At 39.5% G+C, this 18,846-nt stretch overlaps 1 protein-coding gene across 1 annotated transcript in view; it reads left to right on the top strand.

Annotated features, from left to right (window-relative positions):
• The window catches only part of LOC117529204 (E3 ubiquitin-protein ligase UHRF2-like), a 99,533-nt gene that overhangs the window by 76,225 nt on the left and 4,462 nt on the right, over positions 1 to 18,846 (top strand). The window contains exons 7-13 of the mRNA XM_034191919.1: positions 1,734 to 1,857; positions 6,005 to 6,112; positions 6,274 to 6,378; positions 6,487 to 6,593; positions 12,776 to 12,938; positions 17,940 to 18,077; positions 18,218 to 18,479. Coding sequence (XP_034047810.1) covers positions 1,734 to 1,857; positions 6,005 to 6,112; positions 6,274 to 6,378; positions 6,487 to 6,593; positions 12,776 to 12,938; positions 17,940 to 18,077; positions 18,218 to 18,479 — 1,007 coding nt within the window. The remainder of the gene's footprint in view (positions 1 to 1,733; positions 1,858 to 6,004; positions 6,113 to 6,273; positions 6,379 to 6,486; positions 6,594 to 12,775; positions 12,939 to 17,939; positions 18,078 to 18,217; positions 18,480 to 18,846) is intronic.

The raw sequence follows: 18,846 nt of genomic DNA, 5'->3' as shown, positions 1-18,846 counted from the left end.
TTGAGTATATTTCTTATTGTTACATGGGAAACAAGGTACCAGTAGATACAGTAGATTTTCACAAATCCAACAAGACCAAGCATTCATGATATGCACACTCTTGAGGCTATGAAATTGGGCTATTAGTAAAAAAAAAAAAAAAATAAAGGTAGAAAAGGGGGTGTTCACAATAATAGTAGCATCTGCTGTTGATGCTACAAACTCAAAATTATTATGTTCAAACTTGCTTTTTTAGCAATCCTGTGAATCACTAAACTAGTATTTAGTTGTATAACCACAGTTTTTCATGATTTCTTCACATCTGCGAGGCATTAATTTTGTTGGTTTGGAACCAAGATTTTGCTGGTTTACTAGTGTGCTTGGGGTCATTGTCTTGTTGAAACATTTCAAGGGCATGTCCTCTTCAGCATAAGGCAACATGACCTCTTCAAGTATTTTGACATATCCAAACTGATCCATGATACCTGGTATGCGATATATAGGCCCAACACCATAGTAGGAGAAACATGCCCATATCATGATGCTTGCACCACCATGCTTCACTGTCTTCACTGTGAACTGTGGCTTGAATTCAGAGTTTGGGGGTCGTCTCACAAACTGTCTGCAGCCCTTGGACCCAAAAACAACAGTTTTACTCTCATCAGTCCACAAAATATTCCTCCATTTCTCTTAGGCCAGTTGATGTGTTCTTGGCAAATTGTAACCTCTTCTGCACGTCTTTTATTTAACAGAGGGACTTTGCGGGGGATTCTTGCAAATAAATTAGCTTCACACAGGTGTCTTCTAACTGTCACAGCATTTACAGGTAACTCCAGACTGTCTTTGATCATCCTGGAGCTGATCATTGGGTGAGCCTTTGCCATTCTAGTTATTCTTTTATCCATTTTGATGGTTGGTTTCCATTTTCTTCCATGCGTCTCTGGTTTTTTTGTCCATTTTAAAGCATTGGAGATCATTGTAATTTTTTGCACCTGCGTATAAGTTTTCCCCTCTCCAATCAACTTTTTAATCAAACTACGCTGTTCTTCTGAACAATGTCTTGAACGTCCCAGTTTCCTCAGGCTTTCAAAGAGAAAAGCATGATCAACAGGTGCTGGCTTCATCCTTAAATAGGGGACACCTGATTCACACCTGTTTGTTCCACAAAATTGACGAACTCACTGACTGAATGCCACACTACTATTATTGCGAACACCCCCTTTTCTACTTTTTTTACTAATAGCCCAATTTCATAGCCTTAAGAGTGTGCATATCACGAATGCTTGATCTTGTTGGATATGTGACAATCTGCTGAATCTACTGGTGCCTTGTTTCCCATGTAACAATAAGAAATATACTCAAAAGCTGGATTAATCTTTTTAGTCACATAGCGCTACTATTATTCTGAACACTACTGTATATATATTTATATTTACATGTATACTGATTGAATTCCTTGCTGAATTAATTGTTAAAGTCCTGGCATATCTCTGGAAAGGTTAAAATTAAGACAGTTTTTTGGGAAAGGTTTTATGGGTGCTGATTTTAATTTATTGAACAAATCAAAATTTTAAATACCCTCAAAAGCAGAGATTGTAGCTGCGGTCTGGACTTTGGAGGAGCCAAATGTTACAGCACAGCCAACTGCTGAATTTTAGAACTTAAAATATTTAAATATTCTTAAATATTTTTACTTTTGTTGTTGCCGTCACTTTTCTGTATCAGCAACAGTTGATTTCCTTCTGTTTTGTCAGGTATTGTCCAACCTGTAAGAATGACACCAGCGAGGTGGTTAAGGCCGGAGAGAAGCTCAAGGCCAGCAAGAAGAAAGCCAAGATGCCTTCAGCAACAACTGAGAGTCAAAGGGACTGGGGAAAGGTGAGTCCACCCACAGACAGACCATGAGTGGATTGACAGTGAAGTTTTAAATGGATTGGATGGATTGGAATGGATTTTTCCTGGTTCTCTCCCTCAGCCCCAACCAGTCCCAGCAGAAGACTGCCCCTCCCTGAGCCTGGTTCTGCTGGAGGTTTCTTCCTGTTAAAAGGGAGTTTTTCCTTCCCACTGTAGCCAAGTGCTTGCTCACAGGGGGTCGTTTTGACCGTTGGGGTTTTACATCATTATTGTATGGCCTTGCCTTACAATATAAAGCGCCTTGGGGCAACTGTTTGTTGTGATTTGGCGCTATATAAAAAAAAAATTGATTGATTGATTGATTGATTGTATTACGGATTGTTTCTGCATGGTTTATAGATCTCCATCTGCCTGATTTACTAAGATCCCAGATAACAAGTACTAAATTGAATGGGAAAGCCTAACTTTTGCGTGTTGGGGTGGAGACAGCTTTGTGGGTGATTTACGATGATCTGTTGCACAATTGATAGCAAGTTTGGACGTAGACAGGGTAAAATGAATTTAATCACCCACTTGCAGTTGTGTGCCTTGGGCATCATTACGTGCAAAGTCTGCCGCATAACTAAGTGTGTTCACACGCTGGCAATTAAGAAAACTAAAACTATAAACCTCTCCTATTTTAGACATTTAATTATTGTTACATCCACAGTATCTAAGCCAGGGGTCTGCAATCTTTACTCTCAGAAGAGCCATTTTTGTCCCATCTTCCACAAATAAATTTCTTCTGGAGCCAAAAAACATTTAATGAATAAAGATAACACAGGTTATAAAGTTTTTCTATATACAGTTCAACTATATATTGTTTTAAATTGCTGGGTTTTTTTTTGTTTGTTTGTTTTTTTTTTTTGTTTTTTTTACAACCCTGACTCAGATCAGGTATTTTGCCTAAATTACACAAGAAATAGCAAGATTAGGAGTAATTAAAAATTAAAGTGGGATGCAAAATCAATAAAATATTTAGGAGTAATAATAACATAGGATTTAAATAGCCTGTATAAATCTAATTATTCTATGAATTATTTTTAATTTTAATTTAACCTTTATTTAACCAGGTTAGTCTCATTGAGATCAAGATCTCTTTTACAAGGGAGACCTGAACAATTATAAAGTTTCCATCTCACCTAACCCACATGTCTTTAAATCGTTAAAATAGGGGCACGATAAGAGAAAGCTCTGGGACTTGCAGACTTCTTATTCACCCTAGGGATACAAAGTAGTCCTGCACCCTGAGAACGCAAAGCCCGGGTTGGTACGTAAGGTTTAATTAGGTCAGCTAGATAGGGAGGTGCCAGTCCGTGAACAATTTTATAGACTAGTAGCAGAACCTTAAAATCTGATCTCACTGGGACAGGAAGCCAGTGAAGGGATGCCAAAATGGGTGTAATGTGGTCGAACTTTCTGCTTCGTGTCAAAAGTCTGGCTGCAGCATTTTGAACCAATTGGAGACCCCTAATACTAGACTGTGGTAAACCAGATAATAGAACATTGCAGTAGTCCAATCTAGAAGAGATAAACGCATGGATCAGGGTCTCAGCATCAGCCATAGACAGGATGGGACGAATCTTCACTATATTTCTCAGGTGGAAGAAAGCAGTCCTCATAATATTTCTAATGTAGAGGCCAAAGGACAGCGTAGGATCAAAAATTACCCCAAGGTTTCCATTTTCAAAAATTACCCCAAGGTTCCTCACTTTGTCAGTGTGATGTATGACACACGAGCCTAGGCTGAGCGTTGACTGGTCAAATTGATGCCGATGTCTCACTGGACCAAGAACCATCATTTCAGTCTTATCAGAGTTTAAAAGTAGGAAGTTTCTAGACATCCAGCTTCTCACTGCTGCAAGGCAATCTTGTAAGGATTTTATATGAACGAGATTACCAGCAGTTATCGGCATGTATAACTGAGTATCATCAGCATAGCAGTGAAAGGTAATCCAAAACGCCGCAATATGTGCCCAAGGGGTGCTATATAAAGGGAGAAAAGCAGGGGGCCTAAGACAGATCCCTGTGGAACCCCAAATTTCGTGTCACTACGGTTAGTGGTAGTGTTACTGTACAAAACACAGTGAGAACGAGTGGTCAAGTATGATGTCAGCAATGCAAGGGCACGCCCAGTAATCTCAAAATGATTTTCCACCACATTGTCAAGTAGAATATGATGATCCACTGTATCAAATGCAGCACTGAGATCTAACAGCACCAGAACCGTAGTGGCGTCCGAATCCATTGTAAGCAGAAGATCATTCACCACGTTAGTGAGAGCCGTCTCTGTGGAATGATATTTTCTAAAAACAGACTGCAGTGGCTCAAAGAGATTATTCTCAGTAAGATAGTCTACGAGCTGCCGTGACACCACTTTTTCCAGAATTTTAGAGCAAAATGATAGATTTGATATTGGCCAATAATTTTTCAATACACTAGGGTCAAGATTAGGTTTCTTAAGTAATGGTTTAATCACTGCAGATTTGAAACATTTAGGAACAGATCCAGAAGGCTTATTTATATGAATGTTAAAGTCACCAATGATCAGAATGTTATCTGCACGAGTTGACAAGTTAGAGATGAATACACCAAATTCATCTAAGAATTCAGAAGATGGGCCAGGGGGCCTATATACAGTGACAAAGTAATACGGCTTGTTTTTATTCTTCTGACCTTGGCAATGCGTAATCTGAATTGATTTGCTGAAGCACAACATGAGACAAAGGAAGAAAGTGGATTTATGTTGAAATTTAACACACATTTTTTAATCTAAATCTTCTCTTCATTTTGGATAATCTTTTTTTTTTTCCTGTGACCCCCCCCTCCGACTCTGCTCCATGTTGTAATTTGAACAATGCCATTAAGCATGACTTAGCCACTTTCCTGGAACAGCCAATGGAAAATGATTCCTTTCTTTACCAGTACGCTCTCTTTCTCTGTAGACTAATTGAAAACAGTCAAGCTTGTGTGTTTGGGCGCATATTTTAAGTACTATGAGTCACACGGCGTTTACTTGATTCACATTATCACAGTTTTATAGTGTTTTCTAAAACTTGCAGTTGTGCATGTGTGTGTGTGTTTGTTTCCTTCTGATTGTCTTTGTGTTTTGTCTGGCTGTCTTTTCTGACTGTACTCTGGCATGGTTTTGTCCTAATTATAAACTTTTCTTAAAATTAACCTCCTTATCAATGACAGTGCTTTTAAATGTGATCCAGTGGCACATTCACATAGCTAAGGCATTTCCTCTCATGATAAGTATTTCTTTATGTGCCCCACTCTGCTGTTTTGTATGTGTGTATGTGTTTGTGTGTGTGTAGGCCTGTGGGAGTGTGAGCACAATAATTCACAAATTCTTGATACTCACATCATAGGTACCCCGTGGGGAGCAGATGAACTGATTACAATTTGCATTTGTATTGTGCAAATGTTTTTTGTTTTTTTTTACATATTGATGAGTGCAAAGTGAAAGCATAAGTACTTACACCATCTGTACCACCTGGGGAGTAGATGAGCTGATTGTATTTTAAGTTTTGTTTGAGTCATGATATTTTTGATATTAATAGCATGATTTCTCTTACAAATAAGATAAACTCACAGATCAGTACATGACAGACTCTTGATGCTTATACCATACATCACAAACCCTGGTCCTAGACGGGACTTGCTGTTTAGTCAAGTCTGGTGTTAATCTAGCTCCTGATGGGTGGGGCACACCTGGGAGATTTGGACATATGGAGTCGGTTCTGTCCAGGAGCAGGGTGGGTGAACGCTGCTGCCGTAAATGATCCGATTAGTTCTTAGGCTATGTGGTGCATATATTTGCATATTAATGGGTATATTTTTTTCCTCTTAAAAACATTACAAGACAATGCTTTATGATACTTTATATTCAGAATGTGTGTACTATATTGCAGTGACACAAATACCTTGACTCATATGTGCTAATTGGGGTGCATATTTGTGATAAATAATTATGCTCAGATATGATAGCATGTATGTGTATAATAACTAGGGTGCATGTTTGGAGGTACTGCATTTTAATCTAACTTTTAGGATGCCTAAAACTCAAATATGTCTTATTCCATGCACAAAGCACCAATTCTTGTCTTATTTGTTGGTGTAATTGCAGGGTATGGCCTGTGTGGGGCGCACTAAGGAGTGCACGATTGTTCCTTCAAACCACTATGGGCCAATACCTGGTGTTCCTGTGGGAGCCACGTGGAAATTCAGAGTGCAGGTTAGCTCTTTGTACAGTGCATCTCAAAATAAGTATGTGTCCTCTGACAGTGAGTAAGAGAAGAAAATACAGATCTGCGAAGTCTCTCGTGTCTTATTTTCACCTAGCTTTCACGGATCATCAAGTAATTTTCCTGTTTTTGTTTGCTTTTATCCCTTCAGGTGAGCGAGGCAGGTGTTCATCGGCCGCATGTCGGCGGTATCCACGGGCGCAGTAACGATGGCGCTTACTCGCTCGTTCTGGCAGGGGGCTTTGAGGATGAAGTGGTGGGTTGTGAACAGCATTTATTGTCATAGGTAGTTTACATGTATGGAAATGAGTGAAGTGGCGTAGGCACGCTTCGGTGTGCTGATCACTACTATGACCTCCCGTAGGACCGGGGAGATGAGTTCACCTACACGGGCAGCGGGGGTCGTGACCTCTCGGGAAACAAGCGGATTGGAGAGCATTCTTTTGACCAGACCCTGACACACATGAACAGGTAACATGTGCATAAACAAATTCGCTTTTATTGTTTGTTTATTAATTTTTTACAACTTTTGACATGTTGAAACATTGGTAGCAGTCACACCGTCAGGTGTTTTACTCACCTTTGAAAGCTGCGTTATATAAGAGAACTCCTTTTTTCCCCACAAATTACTGAACATGAAATGTATAGATGTCAGCAGGACACCTACAGGGGAACATTGAATAAACTCAGAACTGTTTTTCCCCAAACCTTAAAATTCTGTCGTATAGTTGTTAAAGCATTCTTGTATTGTTTGATTACTTACAATGTTGTGAATTAACATAGGTACTATTTACTGTGTGCAACGTCTGCACTAAACAAACTGACTGGCTCTACCTTCTAAGATTGGCTTAGGGTTTATTATTATACAAATAATGAATGTTTATGAGTTCAATGGTACGAATATTTCATGAAATGAAAGATGGAACGTACCATTCAACGAGGCGGCCATTGAAAAATAAAAAAAAAACACATTTATTTTATATAACGGCAAAAATAGATCCTTGTCATTTTATATTAATTTATAAACAACAGAAAAGGGACTTACATTTTGGTGTGCGTCACCGGTACATCAACTGAACAACATGAACTTTAAATAGGAGACCAAAATTGTTCTCAGTCAACTTGCAAAAATGTAGTCCATGACACTGTGCACTGACTTTGTGTACGGTCTGCTTTCCTCACTCCAGTGAAAAATCGTGTCACAAATTTGTTCAGCTTTTCATCCAAACTTCATCCTCTTCATCCTAACAGCTCTTCATGCCTCCAGATGGCTTACGGCATAGTGGATTGTTTTTTTTGTGTTAGAAGAATTAGCACTATCAATTAGTGTCTTCAAATCATTGTCTGTCAGCAAAACAAACTCTGCCATGTTTGGTTAAATGCTGCCCCCACTAGGAGTGGGCAGTGTTCGCAGTGTGCAATGGAAAAAAAATGTGTGGAACCAAATTTGAACACTAAATGGAACCAAATTTCCACGCTAAATGCAACGCAACACATAACTCGTCACGTGACATACAAAGCACCAATCAAATGACAAGGATCCACTCAGCTGTTATATAAAATCTACAGAGAATTGAAACAGTTGGTCCATAGTGTTATTTTGTTACTATTTTGAGTGTTTGGTAAATTTTTAGAATTCTTGGAACAGCTGCCTTGATTGTCGTCGATATTTTCCCAAACTTTTCTCCCTGAAAAAGAATTTCTCACTATTGTTAAACTTGCATACAGCACTTTGAGGCTTGATTGAGTAAGGTTGCAAAAAGGGAATTTTTAACTTTGATACCTGAAGTCACACTCTCCTGACATCGATGCATGCCAGAAGGTCTATGTCTATAACCGTGAAACTCTGGCAGAGGCTGGACTTGTACCATCTAATGTGTACAAAAGCAAATGTAAGCACACTCGTAATATAAATGCAGTATAACAATGGTGGTTTTGTAAAAACCTCCCGGTGCCATCATGGCATGTACAACAATGCTATGGACCCCATGGTAATGGGAGGGATTAAAGTACAACCCCAATTACAATGAAGTTGGGACATTGTGTGAAATGTAAATAAAAACAGAATACAATGATCTGCAAATCCTCTTCAACCTATACTGAAATGAATACACCACAAAAACAAGATATTTAATGTTCAAACTGATAAACTTTGTTTTTGTGCAAATATTTGGTCATTTTTAAATGGATGCCTGCAACACATTTCAAAAAAGCTGTGAGAGGGCAACATAAGACTGGGAAAGTTGATGAATGCTCAAAGAACACCTGTTTGGAACATTCCACAGGTAAACAGGTTAACTGGAAACAGGTGAGTGTCATGATCGGATATAAAAGGAGCATCCCCAAAAGCTCAGCCATTCAAAAGCAAAGATGGGGTGAGGATCACCACTTTGTGAACAACTGTGTGAAAAAAATAGTCCAACAGTTTAAGAACAATGTTTCTTAATGTTCAATTGCAAAGAATTTAGGGATTCCAGTATCTACAGTCCATAATATAATCAGAAGATTCAGAGAATCTGGAGAACTTTCTACACATAAGCGGCAAGGCCGAAAACCAACACTGAATGCCCGTGACCTTTGATCCCTCAGGCGCACTGCATTAAAAACCGACATCATTATGTAAAGGATCTTACCGCGTGGGCTCAGGAACACTTCAGAAAACCATTGTCAGGTAACACAGTTCGTCGCTACATCTCCAAGTGTAAGTTAAAACTCTACCATGCAAAGCAAAAGCCATACATCAACAACATCCAGAAACACCGCCACCTTCTCTGGGCCCGAGCTCATTTGAACTGGACACACGCAAAGTGGAAAAGTGTACTGTGGTCTGATGAGTCCACATTTCAAATTGTTTTTGGAAATCATGGACGTCGTGTCCTCCGAACAAACGTGGAAAAAGACCATCCAGATTGTTACCAGCGCAAAGTTGAAAAGCCAGCATCTGTGATGGTATGGGGGTGTGTTAGTGCCCATGGCATGGGCAACTTACACACATGTGTAATGCACCATCAGTGCTGAAAGGTACATCCAGGTTTTGGAGCAACACATGCTGCCATCCAAGCTACATCTTTTTCAGGGACATCCCTGCTTATTTCAGCAAGACAATGCCAAGCCACATTCTGCACGTGTTACAACAGCGTGGCTTCGTAGTAAAAGAGTGCGAGTACTAGACTGGCCTGCCTGCAGTCCAGACCTGTCGCACATTAAAAATGTGTGGCGCATTATAAAGAACAAAATACGACGACGGACACCCCAGACTGTTGAACAACTGAAGTCATACATCAAGCAAGAATGGGAAAGAATTCCACCTATAAAGCTTCAACAATTAGTCTCCTCAGTTCCCAAACACTTATTGAGTGTTGTTAGAAGGAAAGGTGATGTAACACAGTGGTAAATATACCACTGTTCCAGCTTTTTTGAAACGTGTTGCAGGCATCCATTTAAAAATGACCAAATATTTGCACAAAAACAAAGTTTATCAGTTTGAACATTAAATATCTTGTCTTTGTGGTGTAATCAATTGAATATAAGTTGAAGAGGATTTGCAAGTCATTGTATTCTGCTTTTACTTACATTTTACACAACATCCCAACTTCAATGGAATTGGGGTTGTATGTCAAAGCTTGTGACGGAGAATCTAAAACTTTTCCACACATCTTGAAAATCACGCCACAGTTGGTGTAACACCACGGCACAATGACGAACATCCTCCCGGACCTTCTACGTTTGTCCAGGTAAGGACAGGACTTCAAATTGTGATTTTCCAGGATGCAAATCCATGACAATGGGAACAGGACTTTAGTGTATTTCTTACCTCATATTAAACTAGAGTACAACCCCTGGCAAAAATTATGGAATCACCGGCCTCGGAGGATGTTCATTCAGTTGTTTAATTTTGTAGAAAAAAAGCAGATCACAGACATGACACAAAACTAAAGTCATTTCAAATGGCAACTTTCTGGCTTTAAGAAACACTATAAGAAATCAAGAAAAAAAGATTGTGGCAGTCAGTAACGGTTACTTTTTTAGACCAAGCAGAGGAAAAAATATGGAATCACTCAATTCTGAGGAAAAAATTATGGAATCACCCTGTAAATTTTCATCCCCAAAACTAACACCTGCATCATATCAGATCTGCTTGTTAGTCTGCATCTAAAAAGGAGTGAACACACCTTGGAGAGCTGTTGCACCAAGTGGACTGACATGAATCATGGCTCCAACACGAGAGATGTCAATTGAAACAAAGGAGAGGATTATCAAACTCTTAAGAGAGTAAATCATCACGCAATGTTGCAAAAGATGTTGGTTGTTCACAGTCAGCTGTGTCTAAACTCTGGACCAAATACAAACAACATGGGAAGGTTGTTAAAGGCAAACATACTGGTAGACCAAGGAAGACATCAAAGCGTCAAGACAGAAGACTTAAAGCAATATGTCTCAAAAATCGAAAAATGTACAACAAATCAAATGAGGAACGAATGGGAGGAAACTGGAGTCAATGTCTGTGACCGAACTGTAAGAAACCGCCTAAAGGAAATGGGATTTACATACAGAAAAGCTAAACGAAAGGCATCATTAACACCTAAACAGAAAAAAACAAGGTTACAATGGGCTAAGGAAAAGCAATTGTGGACTGTGGATGACTGGATGAAAGTCATATTCAGTGATGAATCTCGAATCTGCATTGGGCAAGGTGATGATGCTGGAACTTTTGTTTGGTGCCTTTCCAATGAGATTTATAAAGATGACTGCCTGAAGAGAACATGTAAATTTCCACAGTCATTGATGATATGGGGCTGCATGTCAGGTAAAGGCACTGGGGAGATGGCTGTCATTACATCATCAATAAATGCACAAGTTTATGTTGATATTTTGGACAATTGAAAGGATGTTTGGGGATGATGAAATCATTTTTCAAGCTGATAATGCATCTTGCCATAGAGCAAAAACTGCAAAAACATTCCTTGCAAAAAGACACATAGGGTCAATGTCATGGCATAGGGCCAATGTCAATGAGCAGATCTGATTTGATGCAGGTGTTAATTTGGGGGATGAAAATTTACAGGGTGATTCCATAATTTTTTCCTCAGAATTGAGTGATTCCATATTTTTTTCCTCTGCTTGGTCTAAAAAAGTAACCGTTACTGACTGCCACAATCTTTTTTTTCTTGATTTTTATAGTGTTTCTTAAAGCCAGAAAGTTGCCATTTGAAATGACTTTAGTTTTGTGTCATGTCTGTGATCTGCTTTTTTTCTACAAAATTAAACAACTGAATGAACATCCTCCGAGGCCGGTGATTCCATAATTTTTGCCAGGGGTTGTATTACTATTTAAAAAGTTGTCACCAACTTTTTAGACACTGCAGAGCCTCTTATATGAAGTCGGGGAATAAAGAGTATATGATTTAGTCTTTCAGGATATTTTGGAGTAGGTTCTTAGTTTCTAAACTTAGCAGTCTACCTTCCCGGGGCTTTTAGATGTTGTATTGTTTGTTGTTAAAAAAAAAAAAAAAAAAAAAAATCTGTATTTTAGTCAGTACACCTAAATGTTAAAATACTAACAGCTTGACATAGGTGCTGCTTAGGTGTCCTCCAGATGAGTACACTTTACTGTAATAATATTCAAGTGCCTCTCTCGAAGATGAATTCCTGTGCTTTTAATTTATCTCAGACACTCTGTTCTCATAGCTCAGCTGCAGATGTCTCATCATGCACACACACTAAGATGCAGAGGAATTCATCAAAATGAGAGAATGAATTGTTAATAATAAAGCACTGGAATAATGTTTAAAAGGAAGCAACAATAACAATCTTTAAATCATGGATGCTGTGCGAGGAGCTCTGTAGGAACCAGACAGGTGTTCGTCATAATTTCACACAGTTTAATTAAGTTCTGGTTGTCACACAGGCATCATTACGTAGATAATGCATCTTTTTTTTTTTACTTACTGTAAGCTATTTTATAATTTACAGTGCCCTCCAAAAGTATCAGAACACTTTAATTTGTTTGTGCCATTTCAAATACAAAAAAATACAAATTTCTAAAATGATCTTCCTTAAATTCAAACACAAAGCAAATCTCTACAACTTGATATCAATTAATTAAAAATATAAAAGCCAAGATGATGGATTGCATAAGTAATGGAACGCTTTGGTATAATACCTGTAAATAATCACTTTTATTGACAGTTTTCTTGAGACAAGTCAGGGGATGGATACATGAACATTTCCAAGTCACTTTATATGTCTTGGACTTTATTTACATCAATTATGAAGAAATACAAACAGTATGGCACTCTATGGTAAATCGCTGTGGAGTAAATAGTTCTCAAAAACTGTGCAAGAAGGAGAAGAGTGAGGAAAGCCACCAAGACACCCAGACAACCCAGAAGATGTTCTAGGCTTCTGTGCAAAGTGCAGGCTTTGCATTTTGTATCACCAGTTATAGCGCTTCAAGATGAAGAGTTACAGAGAGAACACTTTGGGAGGGCACTATATTTACAAACGTCAAATCCCAGTACAGACATTTTGAATGGACACATGCTCAAATTTCATTATAATTTTGATGTAAAATCATGTAAATTTTCCTGCATTTAGGTTTTTAAATTAGTATTTATTCCATCTGTAATACTTTGCATCCTGACTTCCTGCAGGGCTTTGGCGTCAAACTGTGACGCGCCACTGAATGACAAGGATGGAGCAGAGTCCAGGAACTGGCGGGCTGGGAAGCCAGTGAGAGTGGTGCGCAGTTCCAAAGGACGCCGAATCAGCAAATATGCTCCAGAGGAGGGCAACCGTTATGACGGTATATATAAGGTATGTAGGATTACACACAGAAACTCTCCTTTTAGGTGTTTAAAAACAGCTTCTTACTTTAAGAAAGGCTGCTTCAAACAAGCAAGTATATTACAAATTAGCACTCGTACTGTTATAGCACATTCTAGTGCATGGCAGTTTAAAAAGTTTGGGTTCAATTCCCTTTGACAGCAGGAGTTAGTGTGGAGCTTTGCAGTTTATTTTTGTTTTGGGTATGCTGTGCCAGTTTGTACCAAACACATTATCTTTTTAAATTGTTGCATGTGCTACACATTTTATATTTGTTGTGTACTCTGTGTTTACAAGTGTCTCTGTGTGTTTTTAATTTTGAAAGACATTTTTTGATGAAACTACCAGTTGTTGAATTTATGCAGGTGTCTTAATTTGGAAGACACGGAGACAGCTCTTACGAAAGTAGTCAATGATCTCCTGCTTACAATGGATTTGGACACCACCGCGGTCCTATTACTGTTATATCTGAGCACTGCGTTCGATACGGTGGATCATCGTATACTACTCAGTAGGCTGGAGAATCATTTTGGGATTGTTGAATGCCCTTACATGGTTGACATCCTACCTAACCATTCCCACTTACTGTGTCCTGTACAATAATGTCACCTCAAACCTTGTTACGATGGAATACAGGGTTCCACAGAGGTCTGTCTTAGGCCCCCTGCTTTTCTCCCTTTATATAGCACTTCTTGGGCATAACATAATGGGATTACTTTTCACTGCTATGCTGACGATACTTAGTTCTACATGCTGATAACTGCTGGTAATCTCATACGACTTTAGAGGATTGCCTTACTTCAGTGAAAAGCTGGATGTCTACCAATTTCTTACTTTTAAATTTGGATGATGGTCCTTGGTCCAGCGAGACATCAGTATCAGTTTGACCAGGTAGCGCTTAATGTAGACTTGTGCGTCAAACATTACACCTTGGGGCGATTTTTGATCCCACATTATTTTTTGACCTACACATCAAAGAAATCACAAGGACTGCTTTCTGTCACCTTCAGAACATAGCGAAGATCTGTCCTATCCTCTCTATGGTTGACGCAGAGACTCTGAACCATGCATTTCTCTCTTCTAGACTTGATTATTGCAATGTTCTATTCTCTGGTTTACTGTAGAGAAGTCATTACTGTAGTCATTAGGGGTCTTCATCTGGTTTAAAATGCTGCTACCAGAATTTTGACTAGAAGCAGAAAGTTTGACCACATGACACCGATTTTGGCCTCCCTTCATTGGCTTCCTATCTCTGTGAGGTCTGATTTTAAAGTTCTGTTACTAACTTATAAAATTATGTGATTAGTGCCTCCCTACCTAACTGACCTAATTACACCCTATGTACTGTCCCGGGCTCTGCGTTCTCAGGGCACAGGACTACTTTGTGTCCCTAAGGTTAAAAAAGTTGGCATGCCTCCGAGTCTTTTCTTGTCATGCTCCTGCCTTGTGATCTCCCCGCAGAGATACAGTAAAACAGTCAGATTCAGTAGAGACATTCCAGTCCAGACTAAAGAGGCATCTATTCTCCTTCTCGTATGGCTAGCATACTGGTGTAGCATGGAACTATGCTTTTTCTCCTTTTAATTCATATTATTCACCATGAAACAGGTCTTTGCCTTACTATATCTAAATTCTGGGTCTGTTAGTGAAGCACAGGGCTAGTCAATTTACTGCTGGTGAACTAATGTCTCAGGTTCAGTTATTTCGAGCCGACTGATTCTGCTCTTTTTCTCTCTGTCCGAGCCACTGACGACACCTTCGACAGATCCTGGCCTGATCCTGGATGCCCTCCCTGTTGCACCAATGACTGAAAGCTGTACCTTTTCGGGACCTACCAGTACTAGACATGGACACTTATAGATTAATGACCCAAGATGTATTGCTTTTTAGTTTCAATTAAGGACTCTGTTTTTGTTGCTCTTCTGTTTTTTCTGTTTTCCTTTTCTTCTCTTTGTTAAGAAATTCTTGTAAAATCTGTAAAAACCTTGTAACTGTTAGAATGGCCTAATAGTGGGTCACCCCTCTGATTCTGCTGTACTTGAGGTTTCTTCCTCATTATCACCAGAGGGAGTTTTTCCTTACCACTATTGCATTGAGGCAGCATTGTTGTGATTTGGCACCATACAGTTGTATGCAAAAGCTTGGGCACCTCTGATAATTTTCATGATTTTCCTTTATAAATCATTGGTTGTCTGGATCCGAAATTTCAGTTAAATATATCATATAGCAGATAAACACACTGTTATTTGAGAAATGAAATGGAGTTTCTCGTATTTACAGAAAGTGTGCAATAATTATTTAAACAAAATTGGGCAGGTGCATAAATTTGGGCACCCTGGTCATTTTATTGATTTGAATACATTTAGCACTAATTATTGGAACATAAAATTGGTTTGGTAAGCGCATTGACCCTTGACCTCCTTACACAGGTGAATCCAATCATGAGAAAGGTTATTTAAGGTGGCCATTTGCAAATGTTTCCCCTCTTTCCATCTCTTCTAATGAGTGGCAACATAGAAGCCTCTAAACAACTCTCTTGTTCAACATCATGGTTTAGGGGAAGGATACAAAAAGCTATCAGAGATTTCAGCTGTCAGTTTCCATTGTGAGGAACATAATGAGGAAATGGATGACCGCAGGCACAGTACTAGTTAAGGCCCGAAGTGGCAGGCCAAGAAAAATCTCAGATAAGCTGAAGCGAAGGATGGTGAGAACAATCATAGTCAACCCACTGACCTGTTCCAAAGACCTACAACATGATCTTGCTGCAGCTAGTGTCTCTGCATCGTTCAACTATACAGCGCACTTTGCACAAAGAGATGCTGTATGATGCTGTAATGCAGAGGAAGCCTTTTCTGTGTACATGCCACAACAGAGTCACTTGAGGTATGCTAAAGCACATTTGGACAAGCCAGCTCCATTTTGGAATAAGGTGCTATGGACTGATGAAACTAAAATTGAGTTATTTGGACATAACGGGGTGTATGCATGGTTGAAAAAGGACACAGCATTCTAAGAAAAACACTTGCTACCTACAGTAAAATTTGGAGGTGGTTCCATTGTGCTGTGGGGCTGTGTGGCCAGTGCAGGTACTGGGAATCTTGTTAAAGTTGAGGGTCACATGGATTCCAATCAATATCAGCAGATTCTTGAAAACAATGTTCATGAATCAGTGAAAAAGTTGAAGTTGCACCGGGGCTGGATCTCAACAAGACAACGGCCCTAAACACTGCTCAAAATCTACTATGCATTCATGCAGAAGAACAAGTACAATGTCTGGAAAGGCCATCTCAGTCCACAGACCTGAATACTATTGAAAATCTGTGGTGTGATTTTAAGTGGACTGTCCATGCTCAGAAACCAACAAACCTGAGATGTTTTGTAAAGAAGAATGGTCCAAAGTACCTTCAACCAGAATCCAGACTCTCATTGGAAGCTATAGGAAGCGTTTAGAGGCTGTTATTTCTGCAAAAGTAGGATCTACTAAATATTGATGTATTTTTTCTGTTGGGGTGCCCAAATTTTTGCACCTGCCTAATTTTGTTTAAAGAATTATTCCACACTTTCTGTAAATCCTATAAACTTCATTTCAGTTCTCAAATATCACTGTGTTTGTCTGCTATATGATATATTTAATTGAAACTGCTGATCCAATCAACCTATGATTTATAAAGGAAAATCATGGAAATCATCAGGGGTGCCCAAACCTTTACATACAACTGTACAAATAAAATAAATTTAAATTAAATTGAATTGAATTGGAAGTGTTCTGGGCCCTGTTGGTTACCCTAGCCATATCATTAAACAACTATGTTCTATACCTGTGGGATTATGACAGCCTATGTTAGTTTGCTCTCTTAATAATTATGACAGCCTATGTTAGTTTGCTCTCTTAATAGTTTGCCATAAAACCATACTTGGTTAATAGCAGTCCTTTGACAAATTAGAACAGGCATAAGAAGAAAATAAGTCCTCTATAAAATCTGGGACCCATTAGTGCCATTGCTTATCCCTGGGCTCCTTAGTGCCGGCCTCTGCTCCTGTATAGTCCCATTTGTTTTTGGCACCCTTTGTTTGGGGTACCAAAATAATGGACCGATTACAAAAGGGAGGTGCAAATCCACTGCTGTCCATTGATTGGCTCAGCTAAATCTACAGTTCTGACACAATTATTCATACAGTTCTGCTTTATACTGTTTCACATATTTAAAACCATTCCCATACTGAGTAAATATTAAAGCCTGAAGCTCACCTGTTATGTTGTTTCAGTCGGATTCATCATCACAACTTGACCATAACTTATCCAAATAAGATGCCTTTATTTTGGTTAAACGACGACTGGATATACTTTAATTCATTATAGTGGCTCAATAAACACAGCATTTTTAAAGAAGTCCCTCAGTGTTTGTCTGCTCCGGGTGTGTTTCTTAGCCTGAACCAGAGAACGCTGGTGCTTTGTCCCACCACCAGAACAAAAAACTTATTTTAAAAGTTGAAACCGTCACAGTGCTCCATTTATTAATGGCAGTGCTCACCACAGCCATGCGTTGTCTTTTTCGCATTCTACACACAATGAAAATAAATCCCATTTAAGATCCACCAAGACAAAAATTAATTTAAAAAATGTTAAATTACACTGTGTGGACTTCGTGTGGCCAGGGCGAGGCCGCACAACAGTTTGTGCTCTCAGTGACGTGCATGACAATGTCTACCAAACAAAAGGTACTGCTGGCGGTGGAAACACAAGTCAAAGCAGACTGAAGCCAGTCAGTGTGTACGACTCCCCCTGGACGGGATGCCAGTCCATTGTGGGTTACCTCCGCAGCCAAGTGACTGGGAGTTGCACCCAAGTTTACATATTGGAAACAAATATGTCCAGTTTGAGACCTGACTTTGACTTTGACCTTCCCTGAAAGACTTAAAAAAAAAAAAAAAAAAAGCTAAAATGTTGTTATTTTTATTCTTAAGTTGTTATTGTGGGTGGGGTCGCAGGTGGTGAAGTACTGGCCAGAGATTGGAAAGTGTGGCTACCTGGTGTGGCGGTACCTGCTAAGACGGGATGATCAGGAACCAGCACCGTGGACCCCAGAAGGCCAGGAGAGGATCCAGAAACTGGGCCTTGTTGTTCAGGTTAGTTAGTCAGTACACTGCAAGTACAGGTGCAGATCTGTTGGACCATTTTGGTACTTTGTAGTACTAATTTAAGTTTGTATGTTGGTGCATTCATACATAGTATGTAGCTTTTTCATGCTTTCCTCTTGGACTTACAGTACCCACCAGGCTACTTGTCAGCTATGGCTAACAAAACGAAGAAGGAGGCCAGCGCCAGGACCGGTCGCTCCGGCCGAGGTAGGCGTCACTCTGGGAGAGGCAGACCGCGAAAACACCGCCCAGTGAAGGAGAAAGAGGAGAATGAAAATGATGTCGAGGAGGAGGAGGAAGAGGAGGAGGAGGAGAACGACTGGCCGATGAGCAATGTGGATGTAGAGGAGCCACAAAGTAACGGAGAGCAGAAGACAAACAGGGATAGTGGTGGGTGCTTTTACAGGTGAAGTTTGAGAGGGTCACAGGTGAGACAAGGTGGCCTTAAACATTTAAGGTGTTGACTAAAATCTTTGCCAGAATTTTTTTTTTTTCGTAGTCAGGTGTGGCTTCACACCTCAAGTCCTGACGTAACAGTGCTAGTGATTAGAGACCAGGGCCCAGTTTCATAAAGCAGTCTAATCTTTCAGTCTACTAAACTTACTTAGTCGACTACAGTTCGTCACCCAACATTATCCATCTAATCACCATTTCACATCGAAGGTTAAACTTGTAGATTAGCCGTCTTACCTTAGTCAACGGTTTTCATGGGCATTAACTACTATGTTGTTAAATTTTCAGATGACACTGTAATACT

This window comes from Thalassophryne amazonica, chromosome 17 (genome assembly GCF_902500255.1).
Source record: "Thalassophryne amazonica chromosome 17, fThaAma1.1, whole genome shotgun sequence".
NCBI classification, from domain to species: Eukaryota; Metazoa; Chordata; class Actinopteri; order Batrachoidiformes; family Batrachoididae; genus Thalassophryne; species Thalassophryne amazonica.
This window is presented reverse-complemented; position numbering and strand designations above follow the sequence as displayed.